This window comes from Octopus bimaculoides, chromosome 1 (assembly GCF_001194135.2).
Source record: "Octopus bimaculoides isolate UCB-OBI-ISO-001 chromosome 1, ASM119413v2, whole genome shotgun sequence".
In the NCBI taxonomy this organism is placed as follows: Eukaryota; Metazoa; Mollusca; class Cephalopoda; order Octopoda; family Octopodidae; genus Octopus; species Octopus bimaculoides.
Genome location: NC_068981.1, coordinates 105,342,274 through 105,354,854, shown reverse-complemented (window position 1 = coordinate 105,354,854; position 12,581 = coordinate 105,342,274). Strand labels below are relative to the sequence as shown.

General features: G+C 34.2%; 2 protein-coding genes across 10 annotated transcripts in view; one reads left to right on the top strand and one right to left on the bottom strand.

The window, feature by feature from the left end:
• LOC106871081 (pyridoxine-5'-phosphate oxidase) overlaps window positions 1–4,798 on the top strand; it is a 30,350-nt gene extending 25,552 nt beyond the window's left edge. For all 9 annotated transcript variants that reach the window (XM_014917358.2, XM_014917360.2, XM_014917356.2 and 6 more), the window contains 2 exons: window positions 2,994–3,067; window positions 4,253–4,798. In XM_014917358.2, the coding sequence (XP_014772844.1) occupies window positions 2,994–3,067; window positions 4,253–4,418 (240 nt within the window). In that variant the 3' untranslated portion in view covers window positions 4,419–4,798. The remainder of the gene's footprint in view (window positions 1–2,993; window positions 3,068–4,252) is intronic.
• A 2,212-nt stretch (window positions 4,799–7,010) lies between these two features.
• Window positions 7,011–12,455, bottom strand: LOC106871083 (ATP-dependent RNA helicase DHX29). Its single transcript, XM_014917368.2, has one exon. It carries the CDS (start codon window positions 12,365–12,367, stop codon window positions 8,273–8,275), a length of 4,095 nt encoding a protein of 1,364 aa, XP_014772854.1. The 5' UTR covers window positions 12,368–12,455; the 3' UTR covers window positions 7,011–8,272.
• Between the last annotated feature and the right edge of the window lie 126 nt (window positions 12,456–12,581).

Genomic DNA, 12,581 nt, shown 5'->3' with positions numbered 1-12,581 from the left:
TACCAAATCCACTCACAAGGCTTTGGTTGGTCTAAAGCTATAGTAGAAGACACCCAAGATGTCTTGCAGTGAAATTGAACCCAAAGCCATGTGGTTGGAAAGCATCTTCTTACCACACAGCTATGCCTGTGCCCATTATACTAGTATATTTATTCTTTCAAAAGAGTGTTCATTAAAATGATATCAGATTTGTATAGTCATATGACAAAATAGGTCAGTTCAGATTGCACGAAAATTGCAGTAAAATTTTGTTTGGTGTAACTGCAATTAGAATAAAAGATCTAATCAGCAGATATATTTTGCAGCTACAATTACAGTTTGTGATTAGAATAAAGATAGTGCATAATATTTACAGCAGGAGCAAAGAATAGCATATAAACTAGGATTAATGAGGAAAACTGTGAAAGTAAACAATGAGTTCCTCTCTTCACAGAAAGAGCATGGTATGGAAAAGTGTGATGTGATGTGGTTGTTACATAACTTGAGTAGTTCCCATGTTATGTATGCATATTCATAGCAATTAGAGAGGAATAAATTCAGCATGACCTGTTGGATATGCAATAATAATTTACAAGAAAAGTTGGAAGCTGAACAAAATTGAGTTGAGAAAATAAATGACTCTCAAGAATATTGGTACATGTATGCAGAGAGAGGTGATTAGATGAATGTAAATTGATGGTTGATTGAATAGATATTAAGATGTCATCTATTACGTGTATTTGTCTATCTGGGTGATTGGTAGTTTTTACTTTAACACTTTTGTTACCATAAATACATTGAAATGCACTGCCTTTATTTCAATTGATTTTGAAAATAATGAAGAATTTAGAAATATAACTTTGTCATTATTCAGTCTGGAGTATAAATTAACATGAAAGTTTGATTGAAGGTTTTAATTGAGATTACTTTAAAATGGAATTTGTATCATAGATTTCAGGTGGGTTGGCATCAAAAGGGTTAAAGTTACTTATAATAAATGTATTGCTACTATGTACAATTTTTGAGCCCACAATACCATTTATAACACAGTATTATTCAACTGCTGCAATTGTAGATAATCCATTTAAATATATATATTCGTTTTTGTATGCCTCATTTTATATAAAATAAATTTATGTCTACCTTTTGCCTTTGACTACAGCCATGCTGGGGCATTGCCTTGAAAGGTTTTTAGTCAAACAAATTGACCCTAGGACTTATTTTTTTTAAATCTAGGACTTATTCTGTTGTCCCCTTTCTTGAATGACTAAGTTAAAGGGATGTAAACACACCAATACTAGTTGTCAAGCAATGGTGGGAGACAAACACAGACACAAAGACACACACACATAAATATATACATACATGATGGGCTTCTTTCAGTTTCCATCTACCAAATCCACTCACAAGGCTTTGGTCAGCCCAGGGCTATAAAAGACACTTGCCCAAGGTGCTATGCAGTGGAACTGTACCTGGAACCATGTAGTTGGAAAGCAAACTTCTTACCACACAGCTACTAGGATTTTTTTTTAAATGGGTGGGGAAAATTTGAAGTTTAATACCATGTATTAAAAATGATTAATAATTAAAAACATCCTTTATTGGGATTTTTTTAAAAATGGGTGGGGAAAGTTTGAAGTTTAATACCATGTATTTTATGTATTCTTAATTTTAATGTTGATTTTAGTGAAAGAAGTCCCTATTACACATGAAGTTTTTCAGTTACATTGCTAGTTATTCCAGTTCCTCTGATGCATTTAGTTTTGAATCTCTGTTAGTTTCCTATTTGCCAGACATCCTATAGTAGTTTTTATATATTTGTTGCTCACAATTGTTGTTGTTGGCACTCCGTCGAGGGTTCCAGTTGATCTGATCAATGGAATAGCCTGCTCATGAAATTAACGTGCAAGTGGCTGAGCACTCCACAAACATGTGTACCCTTAACATAGTGGGACAAGGCTGACCCTTTGAATTACAGGCACAACAGGAAGTAAGAGTGAGAGAAAGTTGTGGTGGAAGAGTATAGCAGGGTTCACCACCATCCCCTGCGGGAGCCTCATGGAACTTTAGGTGTTTTCACTCAATAAACACTCACAACGCCCGGTCTGGGAATCAAAACCGCGATCCTATGACCGCGAGTCCGCTGCCCTAACCACTGGGCCATTGCGCCCCCACAAGTTGCTCACAATAACTAGACAGTATTAAGCACATGCAAACTAATTTCTTGATTTCCTTGCTAGGTCACTTTTTTGTTAGTACTAAACTTTTGTGGTCTCTGCTACTAATTAATCCTTTAGTTTTGGCCATGTTAATTTTTATATCTTTTTACTCTGTGAACATGAACAGCCAAGCTGACAGGGTATTTGGTAACCAGTTAAGAGGTTAGTAGTTTGTACACCATTGCCTCCATAGTACTTTGTCTGTAACCAAGGCACACCAACTAGCTCTAAGTAAGTTTAGAAGGTAGATTAGATCTAAACTCTAGGAAGCAACATCACTATAAATTTGAGTTGTTTCATTTGTACTTATTTCTCCTGTGGTTTGATATAAGGTCGTGAGAAACCACAACTCTTTCATTGAATGGGTAACTATTGACTCAATCTGGTTATAAAACTAATTGCAGCTGTTACTATTACCACTCCCGTGATTATACCATCAGGAACAGTAGTGTACAAAATCTAAATGTCTGACAGTGTTTTGTTTTCTTCCTTTTTATATTACAAGTTCTCATACTGCCATGGTTGACTTAGCCTTTCATCCATCTAAGGTCAATGATATAAACATTACACATTCTCTGTACTCTTAGCAATCAACTCGTCATGAAATAGATGTCTGTAGCAAATTATTGGATGAAAAAAATGTACCATCCAAATTAAATTTCTTATCCTTTGCTGATATTTCCAAATTGAAGATCTTTGTAATTGGGTTTTTGTACAGTGATTATTTGCATTTACATAAAAAATGTTTGCATTTTCTTATTGCTATAAAATATCTTATGTTGTTCAATTTTTTAGCACTTGATGAACAAGTATGCTGAGATTCAAAAGAAATATGAAAATGCAGAATTGATTCCCAAACCAAAATACTGGTATGATTTTAATTATAGTTTTGTTACAGTTGATCTTCTTCTTTTCCTCCTCCTCTGCTGCCACCACCACCACCACCACCATCATCATCATTTAATGTCCATCTTCCATGCTGACAAGGGTTGAACTATGTAAGCTAAAGTAATTTTCAGTGAATATAGTTATAATATTTTTCTGTATCCTATTACAGCAATAAAATTTCATATGAACCAGTAAAGAAGCTATTTCACATTAGTTTCTTCACATAATGTAACTAACTAGGCAAAAATTACAAGAGGGCAATGCAGTTCTGCCAAATATTTTGTAATATAAAAATGCTCCAGAAGCATTTCCAAAAACACAGTGTAAGGATGGACAGCAAGCAAAGTCTAGGAACTGCTCATCAATTTTGCATTACTACACCAAATTATGTTACTGTTGTACTTAGGGTTACATGGGCTTATCAGAATTAAATGCCTTGACTACAGACATGATAAAGCATTGGATTACATTGCTGAGTGCTCTTATTAGTTAAGAAAAAAAACATCCCAGCTTTGAGCCTAAGAGCAAATTCTTCTGAACTGTCTTGGCCCAGTGGATCCTAGTAATGAGTTGCATATAATGGTTTGTGTAAAATGGTTTATTCCTCATTAAATTAATTAGGCATGTAAGAGATGGATATAAACAGTAATATTACTTAAGATATAAAAGCACATTGCTATGATAAAAATGATAGTGTTGAACAAGATGCTTTACAGTATTAAATGACAGCCTTCCACATTTTGAGTTCAAAAGCTATTGGGATTGACTTTGCATTTTCATCCACATTGTGTCAATAAAATAAACGTGAACTAATATAAAACATTTTTATTATCCAAAGCTAAGATGATATAATGGTAGATTGTAGAGGGCTATACCAAATATTTTGCAGTGTTTGATTACATTTCGAGTTAAAAACCTTTAGTGTAAAGTTTACATTTTATCCCTCTCAGAATCAATAAAATAATTATTAGTTACATACTGGACTTGATTAAATCAACAACATCCACTGAGTCCTTACAAATTGTGGTGTTTTGCAAATGTGAGAAATCATTATCCATGTGATGTGATAGTAAAAAAAAAAAAAAAAAAAAGCATCTTAATTATTTCCCTTGTAGTCATTGGTACACTTAATCTATTATTATTATTATTTTTTTTTGTTATTACAGGGGCGGCTACTTTGTGAAACCAGATGTAATTGAGTTCTGGCAGGGGCAGACTAACAGACTACACGATAGATTACGATTTCGGCAAAAGTTGCCTAATGAAGTACTAGACCCAGAACTTAGCCATGAAGGTGAAGGCGATTGGATTATTGAAAGACTTTCACCATAAAAGAATGAAGAAAAGTTACATTATTATTTTCATTAAAAGAAAAAAATAAATTAGTCTAAAAGAAAAAATTAGTGTGGTTATATGTGATAAATTTATGAAATATTAATTTTAATCTTCTTATTTTATTGCTATTGAAATGAAATTAGATAATTGGTGTTGACTGAAGGCTCAGTGGTGTACATCTTGTTATTAGCTGTGTAATGTATCTTAAGTAAAGGTACTTAAGACATGAAGTGTTGCTCACAGCTGTAATGGGAGACAATGCTTTTCCAAGGAAAAGGAGCTCTCTACGGCTTAACTTGAAAGGTAAAACTTATAACTGAAACATTTGTTGTTACTTGTTGGTAATAATTATGGAAATAAAAAAATTTAGTTTTGTTTGTGGTGTGTTTCAATTCGTGATATGAGGTTTTGAAAGATTTTTAACTGCAAAGTTTATGAAGACTGAGACTTGAATTAAAAGAGAGGAGGAGGAGGCGGAAAAAAGGTGAACTAAAGAAAAGGATCATGATAGCATTGAAGCTGGACGTCAAACAACGATGATGATGAAATAATTTTCTTCATTCAAGCCCTTTTCTCATAGTTCTAGGTTGCCTTCATTCAAGCCCTTTTCTCGTAGTTCTAGGTTGCAACCACAATCCAGTGTGTTTGTGTACTTATAAAGGCAAGTGTGACGTGCTTTGTTCATTACATTTCCCTGGCCATTGCCTTCACAAGACAATATATGGAGCAGCTGCCATCACAGTTTATTGAATTCACTATTAAGGATGTCTGTGACTTCTTTCTATAAGCATCAATTTTGATTTGTCCAGCCAGTTTTGTAGTGAAAAAGAGAAACCTTATACCCTGTTTAGTTACATTGTAAGCAATAATAATTAAAATTATATAGTTTATGATTTTTATTTACTGTGATTCAACAGTTGAATATTAATTATTATTGTTAAGTAAACATGGAATAGATTTTCTCCTCCTCACTAATTAATGCTTGTAATACTGTTTTTACTATAAGCACAAAGTCTGAAATTTTGAGGGAGGGTACTAGCCAGTTTCACTGACCTCAGTGTTCAACTGGTACCTATTTTATCAACACCAAACGGATGAAAGGTAAAGATGACCTTGGTGTGATTTGAACCAGGACCATGAAGAGCCAGAAGTTTAATGCTTGTAATATTAAAATTATTAAAAGTTACATTTATAAGTTCAAGAATTCTGCAGCAAGTTAATTATAAATTAATAGTTAAAATTTTAACAAATCCTATAACACATTATAAACAACAATGTTAGATACACAAAGAGCAATAAGATTATTGCTCTTATTCTGTCTTAATATGTATAGTATTAAATTAATTTCTGCTGGATGTTACAATTTACTGAAGATTTGTTACATTTCTAGACAAGAAAATTATATTTCCCTCAGTTTATCTAACTGGAAACTGGGTTCCAAGCATATCCAAAACAGTACCTGTGATAAGTTAGTATCCTATTCATTATCATCAACATTTAACATCCGTTTTCTATGCTGGCTTGACAGGAACTGGTAAACTCACAGGCCACATCAGGTTCCATAGTCTGTTTTGGATTGGTTTCTAAGTCTGGATGCCCTTCTTAATGCAAACCATTTTATTGTGTACTAGGTGCTTTTTACATGACATCAGCACCCATACCAATACTTTTCCATGGTACCTAGGTTTTAGGATCTCAATTCTAATGTAGTGTATATTTGTCTCACATCCACTGAATAGTATATAAAGTTAGATGTTATATGAAATATAACACAGATAGTGCTGGTCCACTTTGCAGTAGGAAGGAAAATTACAGGAGGTCAATTATCAAGTAAGTACTTGCCAGAAGAGGAAATCTCAACATAATTCTATTGTCTGGAGATTATTATTGCAGAGGTGGAGACTATTCTAGATGCACAATTATTTGACTGCATAACATTGCAGCATTTCTTAATATTCATAATGGTAGGGATACTGGTGTATAATGCAACCCTTCCATGTGAGTTAAAAACACCATAACAATACAATAGTTTTGATTATCAGTAAAATGTTTCCTGACTCAAAGCATTAAAAATAAAACCCACAGAAAATATTTGTTTCTAATTTAGGCAAGGGGGTAACAATTTATGGGGAAGGAATTTGTTGATGACATCAAACCCAACACTTGGACTGGTAGTTTATTTTCTTGACCCTGGAGGGATGAAAAGCAAAGTTGCCCCAGGCAGGGTTTAAGCCAAGATTGTAAAGAGCTGGAAGAAAATCTGCCAAGTATTTTACTCATCACTAATGATTCTATCAATCAACCACCCTAAAACCCAAAGGAAATATTGGCACAAGCCCAGCAATTTTAGGGAAGGGGGGTAAGTTGATTACATCAACTCACTACTAAACTAGTACTTATTTTATTGACCCCAAAAGGATGGCAGGCAAAATCGATTTTGACAGAATTTGAACATAGAGCGTAAAGACATGAAATGCCACTAACCATTTTGCCTGACATGCTAATGATTTTGCCAGCTCACTGCCCTACCCAAAACAAAATAGTAGAAAATGGAATTTAATAAGGAGTTTGAAATAACAGAACAGTCAATGAAGTTATTTGCGATATATTTTAATAAATATCTTAATGAGAATTAACTTTTATATAATTTCAACACCACACACATCAGCTACAGTTAGTAGTTGAATTGTATACAAGACTTTAATGAATTTATACAAGTGATGAGAGAGACAAGAAAGTATTATTCAATAGTTTTTCATTGAAGTCATACCAGAAATAGTTATCAAGTAACAGTGAATATTTCTAAATTGTCTGAGTTGGTAACTTAAGATGAAAGAGAAAAGAGACATAAGGAGAATTTCTAACAATTAAAAAAAGCTCCAATATAAATGATAAAAAAAGTGATTGAATCTAGAATATCTCTGCCATTGATGCTGCTTTTGTCTTGCTGTGAAGCAGAATGTAATGGTATTGGCCTTAAAATTCCTTATTCATTTGTAATGTACAATAGTCCATTTACAAGTCAATAGTTTTTAAAAATTTAATAATACTTTCGCTAAATATCTGATAAGTTTTCCTCACAACCATGTCTTAATCCTTACAATGCTGAAATTAGGCAGGATTCGTTTGTTCTTTTAAGTTTTCTCTTCAATACTTTTATAATAGATTATCAATTACATACAAGACACAGACACCTACAAATATATTCTAAAGTACTGGTTTTCGTATATAGGCTGGTCCATTCTATTTAAATAGATTAATCATACTTCACTTAGGAAAAGTTTTGTATTTGCTGACTGAAGGAAACAATGTACTCTCATCTCTGTAAATCTATCTAATATATTTCCTGACCCTGTCTCTCACTAAAATATTTTGACTAGAGAACATTGGGTTCTTTTTTTCTAATCTTAGCACAAGACCCTTAATAAGTTGTAGCTCCTTAATTTATCAGACACCAAAGAAGTAATGAAGTTAGTTTCACTTCTGAATATTAATAATACCTGAATACATTTCATTAATTTTTCATAATCTCCCATGGAATCACTTCAGAACAGCAATTAGAATTAAAAATAAAAAAAAAAGAAAAGATATCAAGAAACAACTCAATTTTCAAATGTGGTTCACTATAAGTTCATTTTCCAATTTGTAAGATGGTTACCTTATTCTTTTAGCAAATTACTTTTGTATTCTATGATTAAGTAACGAATCAGAAGAGATAACAAAAGAATCTATTTTAACAAAGCAGTTTAAGATCTCATTTAAAATTTCCTTTTATATTTTATGAGAAAAAAAAAACATACTTATAAATAAATATTCCTAAATATTCAAAGTATGCAACTGGGAACTATTGTTTAGCAAATATCTGCTTGTAATAAATCAATAACTGACAATATTGATTTATCTTGATAGAAATCAGCTTTGGGGTCATCTAATTTTTGCTTTAAAAGTTCATTCAATAGGTTTCGAAGTTCTTTGAAGATGACAGCAGTCCGAGCTCGTGACTTAAATACAATCCATTTGTCAACGCTTACAGTTTGCTGAATATGTTGTACAACTACATTGTGACCAAAAAGCAATAAGGGGAATGGAGAGACCAATGTGCAGTCTCGAAGATATACCTGTGACTGCTTGGTTTTCTCTTGGTATAGCATATAGCCTTGTGCCTGTAATGTTCGATTGACTGAGCTAGGATGGATAAATGCATGGCCTTGAGGTGTCTCAGCACCACATATCCGACTCGTACCATCTGGATCTTTCTCTGAACAAACTTTTGCCACATTTGGATATAATCCAGCAAGAATGACTGCTTTAATAACAGCACATGATTTTGGATTTAAATGAACTCCATCAACAGAATTTGGATTTGTCAGTAGTTTCTCATCTTGTTGACTTAAGAATCCAATAGATTTGATAAGCTTTATAAGATCTGTCTTTACATTTTCAATTTCAATAAGAGATTTTCTTTTAAGATAGTTCTGCATGCAGAATGCATTTTCTGCTTGAAACCCAGCTTTGCGGGCAGTTTTCCATCGAGAATAAGCATTATAAATAGTGAGATGATCAGAGCAAGCTGTTGATAAATTCTGCTTAGCCATGTTAGCCTCCGACCTTTTTTCAAGTGGAACTACAAATGGAGATTTTCCACTTACTGCAGCAGCAATGACTGCTGCAGGTTCAAGACAACCAAACATTGCTCCAAAAATAAGCATTTTACCAATGGAAACGTGTACAGGAAGTGCTGCTAAATGATGTCCAAGTGGTGTTAACACTTCTCCTTCACAAGCCCCAACCTCTTCAAGAATCATCATTGCTCTAGAGACAGATTGTAGCTGAGGTGGATCGAGTGCAAGCTGGAGAAATTCTTCTGGTTTGCTTAGGTTACATTTCATGATATGTAAACAGAGTTCTTCAAGAGCAACTCGAAGAAGCTCAGGAACAGTAAACTCACGAAGTTTCATATAATTATCTTTGGTATAAAGTCGATAGCAAATGCCATTGCGTACTCGCCCAGCACGACCGGACCGTTGTTTAGCACTAGCTTTACTAACAAAAACTTCTTCTAGAGCATTCATTCGACTTGATTCAACGTATCGATTCTCTTTTACTTTACCAGCATCAATTACATACACTACATCTGGAATAGTAACGCCAGTTTCAGCAATGTTTGTAGACAGCACAATTTTTCGAATTCCCTTAGGTGGAGACAGAAATGCAGAGCTTTGGTCTTCAGATGACAAAACAGAATGTAGAGCAAGCACTTTAAATCGTCGGGGATTAGCAAATTTGCGATCACTTTGGAGCAATTCATAGAGCTCTTGTATATTCGCTAATCCTGGAAGAAATATCAGAATGGCACCATCAGTAATTTCCCCATGTTCGTCTATGTAATTAAGTAAATGAAGAATTAGATCCAAATTAATTTTGTAAGGTTTCATTCTCGTAACAGTTAGTCGGGTATGTTTGCTATATTTGTCTCTGTCAAGTCCACTTGTATCAATGATATCTTCCTTTGACCAATACAGATCTGTTTTCTGCTTAGTTCCTCCAGTGCCAGTGATTTCAACACTTGTTTTCTGCTCATCACGGAGCATTGCTGCTGGGATGCAATAAGGAGAATCTTCTTCCAAGACATAATTGTTCATTTCTATGATGTCTTCTAAATAGAAAATATCAACAGGGAATGTTCGGCCTGGAATTTTAATGATAGGACAATGGTTGAAGTAATCAGAGAGGCGGTTACAGTCAATAGTTGCACTCATTAATATAACTTTAATGTCATCACGTGACTCAAGAAGTCTTTTCAGAATAATCAAAAGAAAGTCTGATTGAACTGTTCTTTCATGTACTTCATCAACTAAGATGTGGGTGACATTTTTAAAACTAGGATCAGAATGTAACTGACGCAGCACAACACCTGTAGTACAATAAGTTAAACAAGTTGTAGGACAGCATTTAGACTCAAATCGAATTTTATAACCACAAAAGGAGTCTGGTGAACCAGGCAGGTCATCTCCTAGCTCTTGAGAAACCCTGTTTGCAAGACTCACAGCAGAGATTCGACGTGGTTGAGTACAAATGATATTACACGTTTCTCCGCACAAAATTCTATCTTTAAGTAGGAAATGGGGAATTTGTGTGCTTTTTCCACTACCAGTTTCTCCAGCAATCACAACAACTTTACTGCGATCAATTTGAGCAAGTATGTCTTCTTTATATGCAAATACAGGTAGTGATTGCCGTTGATTTAAATATTCATTATATTTCTTACTGTTTATCTTTTTCAAAAATTTGTCTTTAATTTCATTAACCCTAGGCTTCGAAACAATTTTTTTCTCCTTGGGTTTTTCTACAATTTCTTCAGGATCTTCCACATCTGCTAAGAACCAGTCATCACATACACTGTCATCACTGTTATGCTCATCTGAAGGTTTTTCAGCTTTAGATTTGGAGAGTGTTGGGGCTAACTTGAGTTCTTTCAGCAGTTTTGCAACAAGGGTATCTCTGGGTTTGTTATTAATTTCTTGTGCTCTCAGTTTACTAATTCTTTCTGCTTCCATCCATTCTAGCCATAAATCTCGATAAGGAGGTGGAAGTAACTGATAGATTGGTTGTCCTCTGCAAAGATTATAGAGTAACAGAGTAGAGCCAACATGTTCAGCTTCTTTTACAGAGGGGCAAAGGATGTCTGGTATAACAGTAAGTTGAGAACCATCTTTCTTGGAAATGGAAGATTTGCATTTGTAAAAGTTTTTCACATGGACTCTTTCATAATGGGCTAAGTCACTTTTAGGGAGGTTTTTCCGAGTCCAGTCATTAAGGAATTGTTTAGGTGATTTCCCAGTCCATTGTTGTTTTGTGTACTCAAAACTACGGCTAACTATATGTGATGCTCCTTTCTTTTTCTCAGGCAAAGGTTTTGGTGCATCACCAATTGCCATATTCTCTAACATATCAAGAGCAAGATCTTCATCACTAGCTTTCTTGGAGGATTTTGGCCTTGCTGTTACTGGTGTGCTTTTTGATACATCTGAGTTGCAGCTATCCTTAGACAAGGCTTTATTAGTTCCAGTACCTGAACTAGCATTTGATACGGTCAAACTCGGAGGCTGTACTTTGGAAGGTTTAGGTTCAGGTTTGGTTGGTGCTAAAAGAGAAATTCCAGCAAGTTTACGATCAAAGTCTGGATGGGTAGCTAATTCGTCCATATCTAGCCGCATTTGCCGGATCTTTTTTGAGTATTCTCTATGCTTTTCTTTGTTTCCAGATTTTTTCGCTTGTTCAGCGAGTACTATTGTAGAATCTAAAGAAGAACTTAAAGTTTTGTATTTTATATTTGGATCTATCGGTGCAGCGTTTTCTTCTAAATCACTGTCAGATTCTTCTTCAGCATATTGCATAATCCAGTTTTTCACCCAGTCTTTTTTTCCGCCTTCTCCCTCGGGCAAACGGCTGTCCTTATTCTCACTTGTTTTTTGGACAGGTTTTTCAACTACTTGATAACCAGAAGAAATTTGCGATTTATCTACCTGCTCTTCTTTAAATCCTGGTCGCCTTTTTATTTCTTCTCTTTTTAACGCTTCGGAAAATTCTGAAGGAAGATCGTCATTTGCAATATTGAGACAGAGCCAGTCCAGAGAATCAACAAGATCACCGCCATATATCAGTGTGCTCCTCATAGCAGACTCTATCTGGTTGTGTTTGAAACCGGCACGCGCCAAACAAGTATATACATCCGTCAATCTTTTTGTTGTCATTCTTTCACTGACGTCTTTTACAAGTATTTTACTTTTTTTCCAATCAAGTATCATCGTAATCAATTTTTTTTCCATATTGGTATTTAGTATAATCTTTGGCGTTGAATCATCAGAATTATCAATATTGTCAGATTTAGTAAATTTATAACTTTTCGTTACCTTTTCTTGATCCTTCTGCTTTTTCTTCCCCATCTTTAAAATTTGGATCAATTTATCAACACGCAACTTACAGATTAACCTGAAGTGAGTAGTTTACTTTTTGTGCAATTATGAAGATACAGTAATCTCCCTTTAAAAAAAAAAAGCTCACCGTTTTCTATAGTTTTGAAATACAATTAACTATAAAGTCAATGCTAAATGCTTTAAAGAAGAAATCATTTTTAATTAATAAGTTCGTCGCAAAATA